Source organism: Neoarius graeffei, chromosome 21 (genome assembly GCF_027579695.1).
Source record: "Neoarius graeffei isolate fNeoGra1 chromosome 21, fNeoGra1.pri, whole genome shotgun sequence".
In the NCBI taxonomy this organism is placed as follows: domain Eukaryota; kingdom Metazoa; phylum Chordata; class Actinopteri; order Siluriformes; family Ariidae; genus Neoarius; species Neoarius graeffei.
In genome coordinates, this window is record NC_083589.1 from 30,897,527 (window position 1) to 30,915,834 (window position 18,308).

The window sequence follows — 18,308 nt, forward strand, 5'->3', positions numbered from 1 at the left end:
AATGCAGCCAGATCCCAAGGAAACCGCGGAGAAAGAGGTAATTCCACCTGCTACACAAGTAAAACTAGTTTCCTTGCTATTTCATTTCAACTTGCAGTTATTACCCGTGGGAGAGAGGAGATGTAGTAGTTATTGCCCGTCACTGAGGAGACGTAGACTTGGCCCTTGCGGATGTCTCTGGTGAAGAGCGCTGATTGCAAAGTCCTGTACAATTGAAACTCCCAGTGAGTGGGGGATTCCGGTGTGTTAGTGTGAGCATGTCGCCTATGGGAAATGAACAGTGTGTTGGATTAGCACTAATCCCACGTTTTATAAATTCAAAAATGTTGTCTTGGGCCCCTCTGGGCTATCACCAATCCATGTACAAAGTATGGAGTATGTGCGTCCAGCCGTGTCAATTTGCACAGGTGAACCGACAGAGAGACAGACAGCCTTCCTTTAGTAGTATAGATATTTTTTATTTTGTCTATCTGTGTATTAAGTTTTTATTTTGTGCATCAGAGTCTTCTTCATCTCATGGTTCTCTGCCTGGAGGATGCTTTGAGCCTCCCGCTCTCACTCACATTCCTAAAACACACATGACGCAAAACTGATTTAAATTCAAGCGCTTAATGCTTAAACATAAATAAACCCCTCATATTATTTGTAAAGGAGTTGCTTGATGCAAGGTTTTTCTCACGTACATTTGTTAGATCGTCAAAATCCCTCTTTGTCTTAGATAGCAGGTTCCCCATGACCTGCACTATGTCTCGCAGTGTCATCACTTTCCTTGTAAGGTCAGACTTCTCGGCCTCCAGCTGAGCAATGGTCTCCACAGCTTTCTGGTGTTTTTCCTCCAGCTGAACAATGGACTCCACAGCCTTCTGGTGTTTCTTCTCCAGTTGAGCAATGGTCTCTACAGCTTTCTGGTGTTTGTCCTCCAATTGAGCAATGGTCTCTACACCTTTCTGGTGTTTTTTCTCCAGCTGAACAATGGTCTCCACAGCCTTCTGGTGTTTGTCCTCCAGCTGAGCAATGGTCTCCACAGCCTTCTGGTGTTTGTCCTCCAGCTGAGCAATGGTCTCCACAGCATTCTGGTGTTTCTCCTCAGCCTCAGCCAGGGAGACCTGAAAGAATATCAATCACAACTTATTGGCATTACTTGCTTCAACACACATTCAGACACTTTTAAAAACTGAATGATCACTCATGAGAAAAGCTGAAAATGTATTGGAGAAAAGAGGTCAAAATGTCCCTACACTTTCAGTAAACAAGAACACACACACACACACACACACACACACACACACACACACACACAGTTCACAATATTCATAATAGCGATCGTAGTTTCATGAGAGAAATATTACCTTCAGTAGCTCCTCCTGGTGAATCAGAGTCTTCTTCATCTCATGGTTCTCTGCCTGGAGGATGCTGTGAGCCTCCTGCTCTTGCTCACATTCCTAAAACACACACATGGGGCAAAAGAGTTTTAAATTCAAGTGATTAATGCTGAAACATGAATAAAAACCTGATATTATTTCTAAAGGGGATGCTTAATGCAAGATTTTTCTCACGTACATTTGTTAGATCATCAAACTCCTTCTTAGTCATAGACAGCAGGTTCTTCGTGACCTGCACGATGTCTCGCAGTGTCTTCACTTGCTCTGTAAGGTCAGACTTCTCAGCCTCCAGTTGAGCAATGGTCTCCACAGCATTCTGGTGTTTCTCTTCAGCCTCAGCCAGGGAGACCTGAAAGAATATCAGTTACGACTCATTGGCTTTATTTCCTTCTATACATTCAGACACTTTTAAAATCTGACTGATCACTCATGAGAAAAGCCGAAAATGTTTTGGGGGAAAGATGACATGTCCCCACACTATGAGTAAACACACACACAGAGTTCACAATAGCAATCGTAGTTTCATGAGAAGGAAATATTAGCAGAACCCCATACTTTAGAGCAGGGGTCTTCAATCCTATCCGCAAAGGGCCGGTGTAGCTGCAGGCTTTCATTACAGCCAAATTGGAGGCTCACTTGATTGTTGACTGGAGACGAGGGTGAAATGATTAAACAAGTGAAATCAGGTGTAGCTCCTGCTTGGTTGGAATGAAAGCCTGCAGCCACACTGGCCCTTTGTGGACAGGATTGAAGACCCCTGCTTTAGAGTATATGGTATTGCATCGACCTGATTTTTGATGACTTTTGACTGTACAAACATCAGGGAACCCGGTCGTAAGTGAAAGGCAACGTATCTCATAAACACTTGAGCACAGGACAATGAAATTGATATTTTTATTTACATAAGATAGACGAGGTTTTATCCAGTACTTATTACCTCGCCTGCTACAGAGTAAGCGGGGCGAGGTATTGTTTTCGGTCAGGTTTCTTTGTGTTTTTGCAAACAATATTACGGGAAAACAGCTTGATCAATCTGCATGAAATTTTCAGGATAGATGGGCATTGGTCTCAAATAGAACCTCCAACATTTTGAGGATCATCCGGTCAAGGTCACCAAAAAGGTCAAAATAGTTTTTGTTGTGACTACTGCCTCATATAGAGGCGCTAGCCACTATGTCATCGTGCTGTAAGAATGTATGTGTAACAATCGCGCACTGCACATGCGCATACACGTATTCTGATTAAAATGTCTGGTGAGTGTATACAATTCGGTTCACCATTCGAAATAAGTGGAATAGACTAAAGAAATCGCTTTTAGACATGTTTATTCTTATTACAGAGGGAAAGTGCGTTCCACTGGGCTCTAGCGCCGGGCTATTTCCGGGAAACAAGAATTTCGGTCATGGCGACAGCGTATGTCAGCCTCGGTTCGGAGGTTTCAGTTTCGAAAACTGTAAGAGGTAAAAGTAGAATAGTATAAAGTACAGAAACTTGGTATATTTTACTTCTGTGATTTTTAAATTGTTCATTTTTGGATTACGCTTCATTTTTGTGGCTACTGCCTCATAGAGTAAATATATATGCTATTGAGGTTTTTCACCCACATGACCAAGTCATGTGATGCATCGTTAGGCTGCCGTTTTGGACGTCACGGCTCGAATCAGTTTGAATGCGAGGAAGGCGACAAACGAAAAACATAAAAGAAAAAGGAGCGAGATGCAGAAAATACCTTCACTATCCAGCGACGTAGGGCATTTACAGGGCGAGCAGAGGGAGAGGTATTTGCAAAAATTGAGGTTAGCAGGCTTAGAGAGAACGACGTTTACCTGCTTCCACCAGGATTGTTCACTGACGTACGGAAGTACAAGAAGCCCTCGTCTTTACCTGACTTCGGCCCACATGATCTGTATACCTATGTCGTTAAAACCCCATCGCCATACACAGGTATTGATCTGAAAGCGTATAAGAGTTTGGATGCCTACAAATATTTTGTGTCAGGCTGGGTAACATGCCTACATCAGTGGGTCGTCCCTGGAGCCGGTGGTTGCCATCTTATTACAGCTAAGGTTTGTTCACATTTTCATTTACTTTCGGTCCTCAGGATAAACAAAATGTTATTAAATGTCATTGAAATAACTTCTTAGTCTGTTGAGACATGGCCCGTTATAAATTTGCTGTTACCAGGCAATGACCAAGAACTGTATTATTAGGATCGGTGTCTGTGTTGTAGCAGTGTACTAGCAGCTAGCTGTTAGCACTAGCTAATGTCAACAACATAGTAGCTAGTATGTTACTGTAGCAATGTTTACGTTCAGTCATTTGGATGACTGTTAAAACCTTTCAGTCTCAAGTTTTTCCTTTACTGTATTTACTAGTTTACTGTAATTATGATCCAGCAGCTATTTACACCGGATCCAGTGTAAATAGCTGCCAGAGCGCGCTCTGGCTTGCTCCCCCTCAAATTAAGCAGCACTCCGGGAGCAAGCTGGAGCGTGCTGCTTAATTTGAGGGGGAGCAAGCCGGAGCGCGCTGCTTAATTTGAGGGGGAGCAAGCCGGAGCGCGCTCCGGAACCTCGGCCGGAGCACTCCGGGAGCAAGCCGGAGCGTGCTGCTTAATTTGAGGGGGAGCAAGCCGGAGCGCGCTCCGGAACTTCGGCCGGAGCACTCCGGGAGCAAGCCGGAGCGCGCTGCTTAATTTGAGGGGGAGCAAGCTGGAGCGCGCTCCAGAACCTCGGCCGGAGCACTCCGGGAGCAAGCCAGAGCGTGCTGCTTAATTTGAGGGGGAGCAAGCCGGAGCGCGCTCCGGAACCTCGGCCAGAGCACTCCAGGAGCAAGCCGGAGCGTGCTGCTTAATTTGAGGGGGAGCAAGCCGGAGCGCGCTCCGGAACCTCGGCCGGAGCACTCCGGGAGCAAGCCAGAGTGCGCTGCTTAATTTGAGGGGGAGCAAGCCGGAGCGCGCTCCGGCAGCTATTTACACTGGATCCGGTGTAAATAGCTGCCGGATCATAATTACAGTAAACTAGTAAATACAGTAAAGGAAAAACTTGAGACTGAAAGGTTTTAACAGTCATCCAAATGACTGAACGTAAACATTGCTACAGTAACATACTAGCTACTATGTTGTTGACATTAGCTAGCTTGACCTTCAAAATGGCGGACACCGGGGCGTCACGTGACCCTGTGACGTCAGGTGAAATACCTCAATATTTACTGTATGGACATGGTGTCAGAAAACTATTTTATTTATAAGCAGTAGCCACATGGACCCATAGGGTACCTATTTTTTTTCATGGTATCTTCCTTCATATTCATCATAAGTACTACTGGGCAAGGTTTGTTTTGCCTGGCAACACTTGTTTTTAATTTGCTTTTTAAAAAATAATGTGAGATTGTTTATTAACACATTTTAAGGAAAATAGTTGACAGTTTCACATAAAACTAGTTAAAATAGTTTTATTAGTCCACTAGATTGTTGGACAATTGACAGTTTTTATCATGTAAGGGAGATAGACGGCTGTAAGCGCAGGAAGAGTTTGACTGAAAACACGCTAGCAAACAGATCCAAAATGGAGACAAAGGCAGAGTCAAATAACAGGCAGTGATCAGGCATGGCACAAACAGGATATCATAAGTAATACAGTATTCAAAGTTCAAAAATACAAACAGGGTCAAAACCAGAAAAGTGATACAAAGTACAAGGCTTGGTAACATCAGACGCAGGGTACAGAGCGTATACTTCGCAAAGTCTCTGTGTTACTGAAAGTCCTTATATGTGTGCACTGTGATCGTGCTCTAATCAGGAACAGGTGCATGGTAATTAGTCCTAATGGTGCTGCACCCACGTGCAAACATGCGTGGACGTGAGAGATGTTACCACATGAATGCTTGACGGATCAAGTTTGATATTCGATCATAACTATATAGTAATGATGTAAAGTGAAAGCGCTGGGTCACTGCTGTCCACCTGGTACCTAGCAGAGTCGCACCTAAATAAATGTTGTGGGGTTGTTCCTGGTGCATGACATGCGGTGTCAAAGAAAGGATTACATGTATATTTGTAACTGTGATGCGTATCTCATTATTGGTATCACTGTCACAAGACAATGCAGCAATTTATTGGTATGAAATACACTACACAACACAACTTGATGGTTCATTCTGGTTGATTTTGTGCCCTTGTAAATATTTTGCTCATACACTCATCAGGAGTTCTGCTTTTAGGCAGCACCTATACAGTGGATATAAAAAATGTACACACCCCGTTAAAATGATAGGTTTTTCTGATGTAAAAAAAGAGACCATGATAAATAATTTCAAAACTTTTCCCACCTTTAATGTGTGGGAACCTGTACAATTCAATTGAAAACAAACAAATCTGTTAAGGGGGAAAACATAAAAAATAAAAAATGTACAATAAGGCCATCCTTAAAAAAAAATCCGTTTCCTGTCCACCGGGTGAGCAAAAAAATTTTCAGTCGGGAGGGAGGGATTTAAAAAAATTTTTTTTTTTTATTATATATGGATGGATAAGAAATTGCAATGCTGTGTTTGCTTTTTCTTTCAGTACTTTTTTATTACAAAAGCAGACACATTTAATACAATATGACATTTTAATCAACTGAAACTTGTACAAAAACTGTAAGTTAGCATTTTAAATGCTGACTGCAACATTTGCAAAACTTTTACAAAGGTACTTAAAATGTCCGACACACGGACTTTTTGTAGTTCTAAATCGAGCGTTAGGCCTAGTTCGGATGAAATTACACCATTAAAATGATCACTGAATGATTTGTTTTTCTGAATCTTTACTATATTGTTGTTCGCTAGAATACCATTTTGCGATTTCACACTTAAGCAAATGTTTGAAAACTCCGGATCTCCTTCCTTCATGGTGGCTGCCATTTTTTTGTGCCGCACGGCGCATGCGCAGAGCTGATTCGACAGGGCTTTCCACAAGCGCTGGCTGCGGCCACGCAATTAAGTCCAGCCGGCTACTTTAATGACTATTTTTGTAGCCCACAGGCTTTAAATATTAATTTTCAATTTTAATAAAATTAAATGTTTATCTAACGGACTGACAATAATGTCAAACTGAACCACACTCATTTAAGTTGTGATTCGCGCTGTTTGTACCGATAATAACCACAAATTCCCTGCCGACTTCATTGATCAGGGGAGAGTATCCGCGGCCCTGACATGCGGTGTGTGCGCGCACTCGGCGGAGGCAGTAGTGTGCGCGCGCACTCGGCGGAGGCAGTAGTGTGCGCGCACTCGGCAGAGGCAGTATGAGCCTTAGTGGAAAGCCCTGGGAATGCGTAAATGTCAAGTTCGAATTTAGATTTACGAGCCCGAAAAAAATGTCGAAAAACCGGCGTTAAAAAAAAAAATTTCACCCGCACAAACGGCACTCACCCGGCCGGTGGACCGGAAACAGAACATTTTTTAATAATGGCCTAAGCTGGTTGCATAAGTGTGTGCACCCTTAAACTAATACTTTGTTGAAGCACCTTTTGATTTAATTACAGCATTCAGTCTTTTTGGATCACACCTGCCATCAATGAAAATGACTCTGATTAACCCCAAATAAAGTTCAGACTTTTACTCAGTTGCATCCTCCAGCAAAAGCCAGGGTTCACAGAGAGCTTACAAAGCATCAAAGGGATCTCATTGTTGAAAGGTATCAGTCAGGAGAAGGGGACAAAAACATTTCCATGGCATTAGATATACGATTGTAGGTACAGTCCTTTTAAGAACTACACTTCCCATCAGCCAACTTCCGCGTTGACCTACGTCACGCCTGGGTGGGATCACCTACGTCACATCCTCCATGAAGGAATAAGTAACCCGGAAACTTCCAACTCGGTCTCTTTTGGCTCCGCGTGAACTCAGCACACGGACATAAGGAGGACCGCTCACCCCCAAGATAAAGACGTCTTTTCTCCCGAGAAAAATGATTCAACACGGTTTTTGTTTACCCTTGGCCACGGTAGAACTACTTAAATCATGCTATCTCTCTCTCGGTTGAGCTACAGCCGGTTTTGTTTGTCTATTATAGTAATGTTACGAACTGCCACCCAAAACAGTTTAATTTAAAGTTAGGGGCGATCAGATTCATCCTAATTAAAGCGCTGTGCACATTATTTGATCAGAGACTTCTTTTCATCACGAGCAATCAAGCGTCGGACCAAGAAATCCTCTGCTTTCCACGGAAGCGACTCACGTGCTTCACAACGGTGACACTCCAAAAGTCTCGGAACATCTCTTCATAATCTTGCGTAGAGGCAAGATACTGAGTAAGACTGGCAATTTTTGGGCAATAAAACTAGTCTTAGGAATTAGCTTTATGAAGCAGTGTGAATTTAAACTCAGGAACGGTTTAATTGTGTACACTGTAAACACGCAGTGTGTTGAATTGATGATTGTTCTATTTTGTTTTGACCTCTCAGTTTTGTTTAATAGATAAGTTGCATGCTTCTTCTATTCCTTCCTAACACTCTTAATTTCATTCTTACACATATTTTGACCTCATCAAGATTTCGGTGGATTTAGTAGTGTTATAAGCTAGTGGAGTTAGCTATCCAGGCTAGTCTTTGCTTAGGCCACAGGCCACACACAAACACACCTTAGCTAGCAATCCATGCTAACTTTTTGTTCAGGCCATACACAGGCTAACTCTTTGTCAGGCCATGTGGCCACACACAAACACACCTTAGCTAGCAATCCATGCTAACTCTTTTGTTCAGGCCACACACAGGCCTCACAAACACATCTTAGTTAGCTACCAAAGCTAACTCTTTTGTTCTACTTAGAAACACGTGGTCACCCCCCCCACGTGGTGACCCCCCACACCTCAGATAACACACACACCGTTTATGTTTGCTTATATGTATATATCTGCTGACATTATTCATTTTTATCTTTGTTATAATAAATTCAATTATTATTGAAACTGTGTTTATTTGTGTACCAATATTTTTGAAGCCACCCAATCTCAAAGAATTCCAAGGTGCATATGAGTTGTGTAATACGGTAAGTGATCATAATAATTTGGAATATACCATAATTTAGCTGTTTGACAATTTATTATTAAGCATCAAAATTAAAGGTATTGTTTAATGAGACTGATTTAATGGTATTTAATGAGACTGATTTAATGAGATTGATCACTTAATTACCAATTGCACCTACACCATGAAGCACAGTGAAGACAGTCATCAAGAAGTGGAGAAAATATGGGACAACAGTGACATTACCGAGAACTGGACGTCCTTCCAAAATTGATGAAAAGACAAGACGAAAACTGGTCAGGGAGGCTGCCGAGAGGCCACAGCAACACTGAAGGAGCTGCAGGAATTTCTGGCAAGCACTGGTTGTGTACTACATGTGACAATAATCTCCCGTATTCTGCATATGTCTGGACTATGAGGTAGGGTCAAAGAAAAACATCCAGACCCAGCTAAATTTTGCAAAAAAAAAAAAAAAAAACATCAACTCTCCCAAAAGCATGTGGGAAAATGTGTTATGGTCTGATGAAACCAAAGTTGAACTTTTTGGCCACAATTCCAAAAGATGTTTGGCACAAAAACAACACTGCGCATCACCAAAAGAACACCATACCCACGGTGAAGCATGGTGGTGGCAGCATCATGTTTTGGGGTTGTTTTTCTTCAGCTGGAACAGGGGGTTTAGTCAAGGTGGAGGGAATTATGAACATTTCTAAATACCAGTCAATTTTGGCTCAAAACCTTCAGGTGTCTGCTAGAAAGCTGAAGATAAAGAGGAATTTCATCTTTCAGTACGACAATGACCCCAAGCATACATCAAAATCAACAAAAGAATGGCTTCACCAGAAGAAAATTAAACTTTTGGAATAGCCCAGCCAGAGCCCAGACCTAAATCCAGTTGAAAATCTGTGGGGTGACCTGAAGAGGGCTGTGCACAAGAGATGCCCTCGCAATCTGACAGATTTGGGGCGCTTTTGCAAGGAAGAGTGGGCAGATATTGCCAAGTCTAGATGTGGCAGGCTGATAGACTCCGACCCAAAAAGACTGAATACTGTAATTAAATCAAAAGATGCTTCAACAAAGTATTAGTTTAAGGGTGTGCACACTTATGCAACCAGCTTATTGTACATTTTTTATTTTTTTATCTTTTCTCCCCTAACAGATTTATTTGTTTTCAATTGAATTGTACAGGTTATAGGTCGGGCGGCACGGTGGTGTAGTGGTTAGCGCTGTCGCCTCACAGCAAGAAGGTCCTGGGTTCGAGCCCCGGGGCCGGCGAGGGCCTTTCTGTGTGGAGTTTGCATGTTCTCCCCGTGTCTGCGTGGGTTTCCTCCGGGTGCTCCGGTTTCCCCCACAGTCCAAAGACATGCAGGTTAGGTTAACTGGTGACTCTAAATTGACCATAGGTGTGAATGTGAGTGTGAATGGTTGTCTGTGTCTATGTGTCAGCCCTGTGATGACCTGGCGACTTGTCCAGGGTGTACCCCGCCTTTCGCCCGTAGTCAGCTGGGATAGGCTCCAGCTTGCCTGCGACCCTGTAGAAGGATAAAGCGGCTAGAGATAATGAGATAATGAGGTTATAGGTCACATTTAAGGTGGGAAAAGTTTTGAAATTATTTATTGTGGTCTCATTTTTTTTTTATATCAGAAAAACCTATCATTTTAACGGGGTGTGTACACTTTTTAGATCCACTGTATATATTATATATTCACCTTCAATAGCTCCTCCTGGGAAATCAGAGTCTTCTTCATCTCATGGTTCTCTGCTTGGAGGATGCTGTGAGCTTCCCGCTCTTGCTCACACTCCTAAAAAACACACATGGCACAAAAGCGGTTTAACTTCGAGTGCTTCATGCTTAAACATAAATACAGCTATACAGCTCTCATATTATTTCTAAAGGAGCTGCTTAATGCAGGGTTTGTCTCACATACATTTGTTAGATTGTCAAATGCCCTGTGAGTCTCAGATAGCAGGTTCCCCATGTCCTGTACTGCAACACGCAGTGTCTTCACTTGCTCTGTAAGGTCAGACTTCTCGGCCTCCAGTTGAGCAATAGTCTCCACAGCATTCTGGTGTTTCTCTTCAGCCTCAGCCAGGGAGACCTGAAAGAATATTAATTATGGCTTATTTATTGGCTTTATTTACTTCTACACACATTCAGACACTTTTAAAATCTGATCACTCATGAGAAAAGCCGAAAATGTATTGGGGGAAAGAGGACAAAATGTCCCCATACTGTGAGCAAACAAGCACACACACACACACACACACACACACACACACACACACACACACACACACACACACACACACACAGAGTTCACAATAGCAATCGTAGTTTCATGAGAAGGAAATATTACCTTCAGTAGCTCCTCCTGGTGAATCAGAGTCTTCTTCATCTCATGGTTCTCTGCCTGGAGGATGCTGTGAGCCTCCTGCTCTCGCTCACACTCCTAAAACACACACATGGGGCAAAAAAGATTTAAATTCAAGTGATTAATGTGTCAACATAAATAAAGCCCTCATATTATTTCTAAAGGAGCTGCTTAATGCAAGATTTTTCTCACATTTGTGAGGTTTTCAGACTCCCTCTTTGCCTTAGATAGCAGGTTCCCCATGACTTGCACGATGTCTCGCAGTGTCTTCACTTGCTCTGTAAGGTCAGACTTCTCAGCCTCCAACTGAGCGATGGTCTCCACAGCATTCTGGTGTTTCTCCTCAGCCTCAGCCCGGGAGACCTGAAAGAAATGCAATTACGGCTTATTGGCTTTATTTACTTCTACACACATTCAGAGACTTTTAAAATCTGGCTGATCACTCATGAGAAAAGCCTAAAATGTATTGGGGGAAAGAGGACAAAATGTCCCCACACTGTGAGTAAACACACACACACACACACACACACACACACACACACACACACACACACACACACACACAGAGTTCCCAATAGATATTATAGTTTCTTGAGAAGGAAATATTACCTTCAGTAGCTCCTCCTGGTGAATCAGAGTCTTCTTCATCTCATGGTTCTCTGCCTGGAGGATGCTTTGAGCCTCCCGCTCTCGCTCACATTCCTAAAACACACACATGGGGCAAATGGCATTTAAATTCAAGTGCTTAATGCTGAAACATGAATAAAAACCTTATACTATTTCTAAAGGAGCTGCTTAATGCAGGGTTTTTCTCATGTACATTTGTTAGATCGTCAAACACCCTCTGAGTCTCAGATAGTAGGTTCCCCATGTCCTGTACTGCAACACACAGTGTCTTCACTTGCTCTGTAAGGTAAGACTTCTCGGCCTCCAGCTGAGCAATGGTCTCCACAGCATTCTGGTGTTTCTCCTCAGCCATGTAGACCTGAAAGGATATTAATTACGGCTTATTGGCTTTATTTACTTCTACACACATTAGGCAGTGCCTACACACACACACACACACACACACATATATATATATATATATATATATATATATATATATATATATATATATATATATATATATCTTCACCTTCAGTAGCTCCTCCTGGGGAATCTGAAACTTCTTCATCTCATGGTTCTCTGCCTGGAAGATACTGTGAGTCTCCCACTCTCGCTCACACTCCTGAAACATAGACATGTGGCAAAAGCGGTTTAAATTCAAGTGCTTAATGCTTCAACATAAATAAAGCCCTCATATTATTTCTAGAGGCGCTGCTTCATGCAAGGTTTTTCCACGTACATTTGTTAGATCGTCAGACTCCCTGTAAGTCTCAGACAGTAGGTTCCCCATGTCCTGCACTGTAACACACAGTGTCTTTACTTGCTCTGCAAGGTCAGACTTCTCAGCTTCCAGCTGAGCAATGGTGTCCACAGCATTTTGGTGTTTCTCCTCAGCCTCAGCCAGGGAGACCTGAAAGAATATCAATTACGGCTTATTGGCTTTATTTACTTCTACACACATTCAGACACTTTTAAAATCTGACTGATCACTCATGAAAAAAGCCGAAAATGTATTAGGGACAGATGACAAAATGGCCCACACTGTGCGCAAACAAGCACACACACACACACACACACACACACACACACACACACACACACACACATAGAGTTCACAATAGCAATCATAGTTTCATGAGAAAGAAATATTACCTTCAGTAGCTCCTCCTGGTGAATCAGAGTCTTCTTCATCTCATGGTTCTCTGCCTGGAGGATGCTGTGAGCATCCCGCTCTCGCTCACATGCCTAAAAAACACACATGAGGCAAAAGCAGTTTAAATTCAAGTGCTTAATGTGTCAACATAAATAAAGCCCTCGTATTATTTCTAAAGGAGCTGCTTAATGCAAGAGTTTTCTCACGTACGTTTGTGAGGTTTTCAGACTCCCTATTTGCTTTAGATAGCAGGTTCCCCATGACCTGCACAATGTCTCGCAGTGTCTTCACTTGCTCTGTAACCTCAGACTTCTTAGCCTCCAGCTGAGCAATGGTCTCCACAGCATTCTGGTGTTTCTCCTCAGCCTCAGCCAGGGAGACCTGAAAGAATGCTAATTATGGCTTATTGGCTTTATTTACTTCTACATATTTAGACACTTTTAAAATCTGACTGATCACTCATGAAAATGTATTGGGGGGGAAAAAAGTACAAAATGTCCCAAGACATTTTTCAGTCATTTTCACTGGCACATCTGTGACACATACCTACAAACTACATACGGTATAACTTCAGGAAGAAAATAAACATTTATTTCACACTAAGAAAAGCAGTCTCGCTACACATGGAGGCCATACAAAGTACAGAAATGTAGCATACAGTTGTCCCATCTAGTAGTTTCCACATTCCCATGGTGAGTCTTTCCTACGGTACATTTGCCACAGGTGTATTTGTGGCAGCGTACACAAAGTTCAGTGCTTCTGTTATTATTGCAGGGTATGTGCACCTGGCACTGTCTTTTTCTTCTGAGAAACTTTCATCTCATGCTGCAGTTTGTGTTCTTCCCCTTGTGCCTTTTCCTGCAAAAGCCTGTTTTGAAGTTCCTCTGCAAGCTCCAGCATGAACAATTGGCGACATGTGCATTTGTGACAGCCATGTCAAGCAGGTTGTAAAACACAGCCATGGGCCATCTCCATGTTCCTGCACGCACCAAGTAGTTGCGTAATTTCTGGTCCATGATATCAATGCTGCATTTGAAATGGTTGTAATCAACAACAGTGTTTGGTTTTTGTTTTTGGGTGTCCACAATTTCCACTTTCTGATGCATGGTGCTCAGAAGACAAACAGATTTCTTTTTTTTGTTGCAAACACCATCAGCAAGGCACTTCCAGATGTGAACACCTGTGTGGAGTACAACTGGCGCCCTGAGGTTTCCTTTGCAGTTGCTGGTAGCTCCTGACGATTTTTGTTGATGGTACCAAGAAGAGTCGTTTTTCGTTGAAGAAGCCTGTTAGCCAAAGACAGAGAGGTGAAGAAATTATCCATAGTTACAGTCCTTCCCTGGTCCATACGGTAAATGGTTCCATCAATTTCAAAACAACATTCTCTGATAGCCTCTCTCCCGTTGGACAAGTGGGATCTTTTCCCAAGTAAGGGATGGCATTACACATGTATTTTGTGTCCAGATCTGCTGCAATCCAAAACTTGATTCCAAACTTGTCAGGGTTGGATGCGATGTACTGCAGAAAGGGACAACGAACCTTTGAAGGAAATAACTGCTCATGCATGGTAACATGTTGCCCTGGACTGTAGGACGACACACAATTCTGAACAAACTCCTGCCAGATGTCTGAAATTGCTGCAAATTTGTCCGTTTGTATGCGCTCCTTGTGGGTGTTCTTGTTGTCGAAGCGAAGGTACCGCTTTATTTCAAGAAAGCGGTTACGGGGCATTATGGCTTTGATATCTGGGTTGCCGAATCTATTGGCCCACATGAGTCGCATGGCACCAATGTAGCTCTTGGCAGCCCTTCGAAAAAGGATTGCGAGGAACGCCATCAGCTCGAAGACACTCATCTGCCAGCTGGGATTTGTTCTACGGCCCTCCTGGACTGTGCAGTCTCTGATGGCCAACAACATGCTGATATCCAACAAATACAGGAAGCTTTGAAGGCGACTCGTGATTTTGCATGTTGCAAACTCTGTTAGCCCTCCAGATCCATTGAATGCTGTCTGTGCAGTTTCATGAGCAGAAAAGTCTCCAACTTTGTGGTGGAACCACACAGTGCCATCTTTCGCCTTCTCTGTGGATCCAGGTGTTATGCCCACATCTGCAACTTTTTGTTTTTTATTACAAGGGGGGTTGATGTGTGTTGTGTCTTCCTCCTCATCTGATGTGGCCTCTGTGTCTGAACTGTCCTGCTCAATCACATACTTGGGTTAGGGTTTCCGGAAAGATCCATGTCCTGGCCTAGGCCAAGGCCGTGTTGTGCACTGTCCTTCCCAAGCCCCATCCTCAATGCTCCACAAGTGCCTGGTCAGTACCCCCATGTTATATTTGGGTTATTATTCCATTATTATTTGAGGCTAGGTTTTGGGCTAGGGGCTAAGGCTAGGGGTTGGGTTAGGGGTGAGCTCAGGTTGGGGTTAGATCCAGGATTTGGGGTTAGGGTTAGAACTGATCCTTCTTGGTTGCCTTGGTTGTGACATTGTGAAGTCTGGTTAGGGTTAAAAACAAAGAGGCTATTTCTCAGGTAACACAATAATTAGGCTTCTTTACACAACAATGGAAGGCAGGTAATGGTACGTTAGACTTATTCACAAATTTGGGGGGGATTTCATTGCAGACTAAAGTCTGCACTTTGGGCCTTCTAGTGTTGTTAGGACTAGGACTGTTTTGGCCTCTAGAGGCCGCTGTTATTTCCTTTTCATGTCGTGTTTATTTTGGCCTCTAGAGGCCGCCACTGTTCCTGTGTTTTGTGTTTGTGTTAATTGCCTAATTATCTTCACCTGTGTCCTTAATTAGTTTGTCTATTTATACCCCTGAGTTCAGTCCTCTTGTCACGGAGTCTTTGTGCTGTTATGTTTATCTCCAGTTTCCTTTGTACTGTGTTTTTTGATCTTCTTAGCTTTTGAATTTTTGCACTTTGCTTTTCTTTTGGATTTTACTCTTTGTTTTTTTTTTTGTCTTTTGTTTTGCCCTGTATATAGTGTATATAGTTTAAATAAACCTTTTGATTCTTTTTCTACTTCCGCCTCACGCCTCTGCATTTGAGTCATCCCCCTGGTGGCCTAGTGGGGGTTTGCTGGATTATCACACCAACGAACCAGGTTCGAATCCCAGCAAAACCCTAACAGAAAGACTCCGTCATGACCGACTCAGCAGAGGCTGCTTCAACTGTCTACCCGGCCAACCTTCAGGGAATTATGGCAGCTTTGACACGCTTCGGAGCGACCATGGACGCTCATGGACGTACGCTCACCAGCCAACGTGAGGCCCTCGCTCGCCACGAGGAACTGCTTCAGCAAATTGGGAAAACCCTGGCACAGCTGACATCTCTGCCTGCATCTCTTGCTCCTGATCCAGTTCCTGCTCCTGATCCAGCTCCCACTCCTGCTCCAGTGCCTCCTGCAATGCTGCCTTCTTCACCTCGCGAACCCAGCCTTCCTGCACCACAGAGGTATGACGGCAAGCACAGTGAGTGCCGAGAGTTCCTTACCCAGTGTCAACTCACCTTTGAGCTTCAGCCTACCACCTACACTACGGATCGCCGCAAGATTGCCTTTGTGATCACCTTATTAGCTGGTAAGGCGCGAGCCTGGGCTACTGCTATCTGGCAAAGACAGGGACCTGAGTGCTTTGATTTCCAGCTGTTTTCTGAAGAGATGCTTCGGGTCTTCGATCAGGCAGACATCAGTACCGACGCAGCCCGAAAGCTCATGTCCATCCGGCAAGGAGGAAGCGTCGCAGATTACGCCATCTCGTTCCGAACACTCGCAGCAGTAAGTGGATGGAACGAGACTGCCCTGGTGTCAGCCTTCCACCATGGTCTGTCTGACCCCATCAAGGACGGTCTGGCCTCTATTGGATGCCCAAGTGACCTCGAAACCCTCATCTCACATGCTATTCGTCTGGACAACAGGATGAGAGAACGCCACCAAGCCTTGAGCCCCCCCAGCCTCCCTACCTCTACCTGGAGACCGTCTACCTCCTTCAGTGACTGTCCAGAACCCATGCAAGTGGGTCGTACTCGCCTCTCCGCATCTGAGAGGGAGCGCAGAAGGAGAGACAAGTGCTGCATCTACTGTGGCAATCCTGGTCACTTCCGAGCATCATGTCCCGAACTCTTGGGAAAAGGACCGCCCCGTCCAGCCGAGGGAGGGTTGTGACGGGGCCTACCCTCTCTCCCGGACTCCCTGGCCAAGGAATCTACATCCCGGTCTCCATCTCCTGGGGTGAGTCTGTCCACTCTTGTCAAGCTTTGATAGACTCAGGGGCGGCTGGGAACTTTATGGATATTCACTTCGCCCAAAGCATCAATATTCCGACTGCACCTCTTGAAGTCCCACTGTCTGTGTCTGCCCTCGATGGCCAAGCGTTAGGTGATGGAAGAGTCACCCAAGTTACTTCTCCAGTTTTCCTCCAGTCTCAAGGTCACAAGGAAGAAATATCCCTGCACCTGATTCCTTCACCTGAGTTCCCAGTTATTCTAGGCCTTCCTTGGCTTACTCGCCACAACCCTCGCATAGACTGGGTAACAAGCCAGGTTGTGGAATGGGGCCCTGCATGCCATGCCTCTTGTCTGCTCTCTAGCTCTCCTGTGTCTCCTGCCGAGCCCCCTGATCTCACCGAGTTATCTCAAGTTCCCACAGAGTACTGGGATCTCAAGGAGGTATTCAGCAAGAGCAGGGCCGCCGTTCTTCCTCCGCACCGGGCCTACGACTGTGCCATCGACTTGCTCCCTGGGACTACCCCTCCTCGTGGCAGACTGTTTTCACTCTCTCAGCCAGAACGCAAGGCCATGGAGGAATACCTCAAAGATGCCCTGGTCTCTGGGTTTATTCGACCCTCCACTTCACCTGCTGGAGCCGGCTTCTTCTTTGTCGGCAAGAAGGATGGGGGGCTCCGACCATGTATTGATTACAGGGGCCTGAATAAGATCACTGTGCGCAACCGATATCCCCTTCCGCTGATGTCCACAGCTTTCGACCTGCTCCAAGGCGCCACCGTCTTCACCAAGTTGGACCTACGGAACGCATACCACCTCATCCGTATCCGACAGGGAGACGAGTGGAAGACTGCCTTTAACACCCCGTCTGGGCACTACGAATACCAGGTGATGCCCTTCGGACTCACCAACGCACCAGCTGTTTTTCAGGCCCTAATCAATGACGTCTTAAGGGACATGATTAACCTATACGTTTTTGTCTACCTCGACGACATCCTTATCTTCTCCAAGACCGTGCAGGAGCACCGCCACCATGTCCGCCAGGTTCTCCAGAGGCTGCTACAGAACAATCTGTTCGCCAAGGCCCAGAAATGCGAATTTCATGTTCCCGAGGTCTCCTTTCTGGGATTTATTGTACGGACAGGCCAACTCCAAATGGACCCTGCCAAGACCCTGGCCGTCCAGGATTGGCCTACTCCCAAGTCCGTTAAGGAGGTTCAGCGGTTCTTAGGATTCGCTAACTTCTACCGCAAGTTCATCAGGAACTTCAGTTCTGTGGCAGCACCCATGTCAGACCTCACCAAAGGGACAGGTGGATCTTATGGCTGGTCTCCTCAGGCAGAAAAGGCGTTCAAAGACCTCAAGGACCGCTTCTGCACGGCACCCATTCTGGTTCTCCCGGACACCTCCCAACCATTCATCGTGGAGGTGGACGCCTCGGACAGTGGTGTCGGCGCGGTGCTCTCTCAACGTTCGGAAGGAAAGCTGCACCCCTGCGCTTACTTCTCCCACCGCCTGAGTCCTGCTGAGTCCCGGTACGATGTGGGGGATCGAGAAC

At 44.7% G+C, this 18,308-nt stretch overlaps 1 protein-coding gene across 1 annotated transcript in view; it reads right to left on the reverse strand.

Annotated features, from left to right (window-relative positions):
- Window positions 1-477: 477 nt before the first annotated feature.
- LOC132869952 (golgin subfamily A member 4-like) overlaps window positions 478-18,308 on the reverse strand; it is a 63,117-nt gene continuing 45,286 nt past the window's right edge. The window contains 15 exon segments of the mRNA XM_060903518.1: window positions 478-567; window positions 684-1,106; window positions 1,350-1,442; window positions 1,561-1,731; window positions 10,100-10,192; window positions 10,319-10,489; window positions 10,748-10,840; window positions 10,955-11,110; window positions 11,372-11,464; window positions 11,583-11,747; window positions 11,901-11,993; window positions 12,111-12,281; window positions 12,524-12,616; window positions 12,735-12,836; window positions 12,867-12,905. Coding sequence (XP_060759501.1) covers window positions 478-567; window positions 684-1,106; window positions 1,350-1,442; window positions 1,561-1,731; window positions 10,100-10,192; window positions 10,319-10,489; window positions 10,748-10,840; window positions 10,955-11,110; window positions 11,372-11,464; window positions 11,583-11,747; window positions 11,901-11,993; window positions 12,111-12,281; window positions 12,524-12,616; window positions 12,735-12,836; window positions 12,867-12,905 — 2,046 coding nt within the window.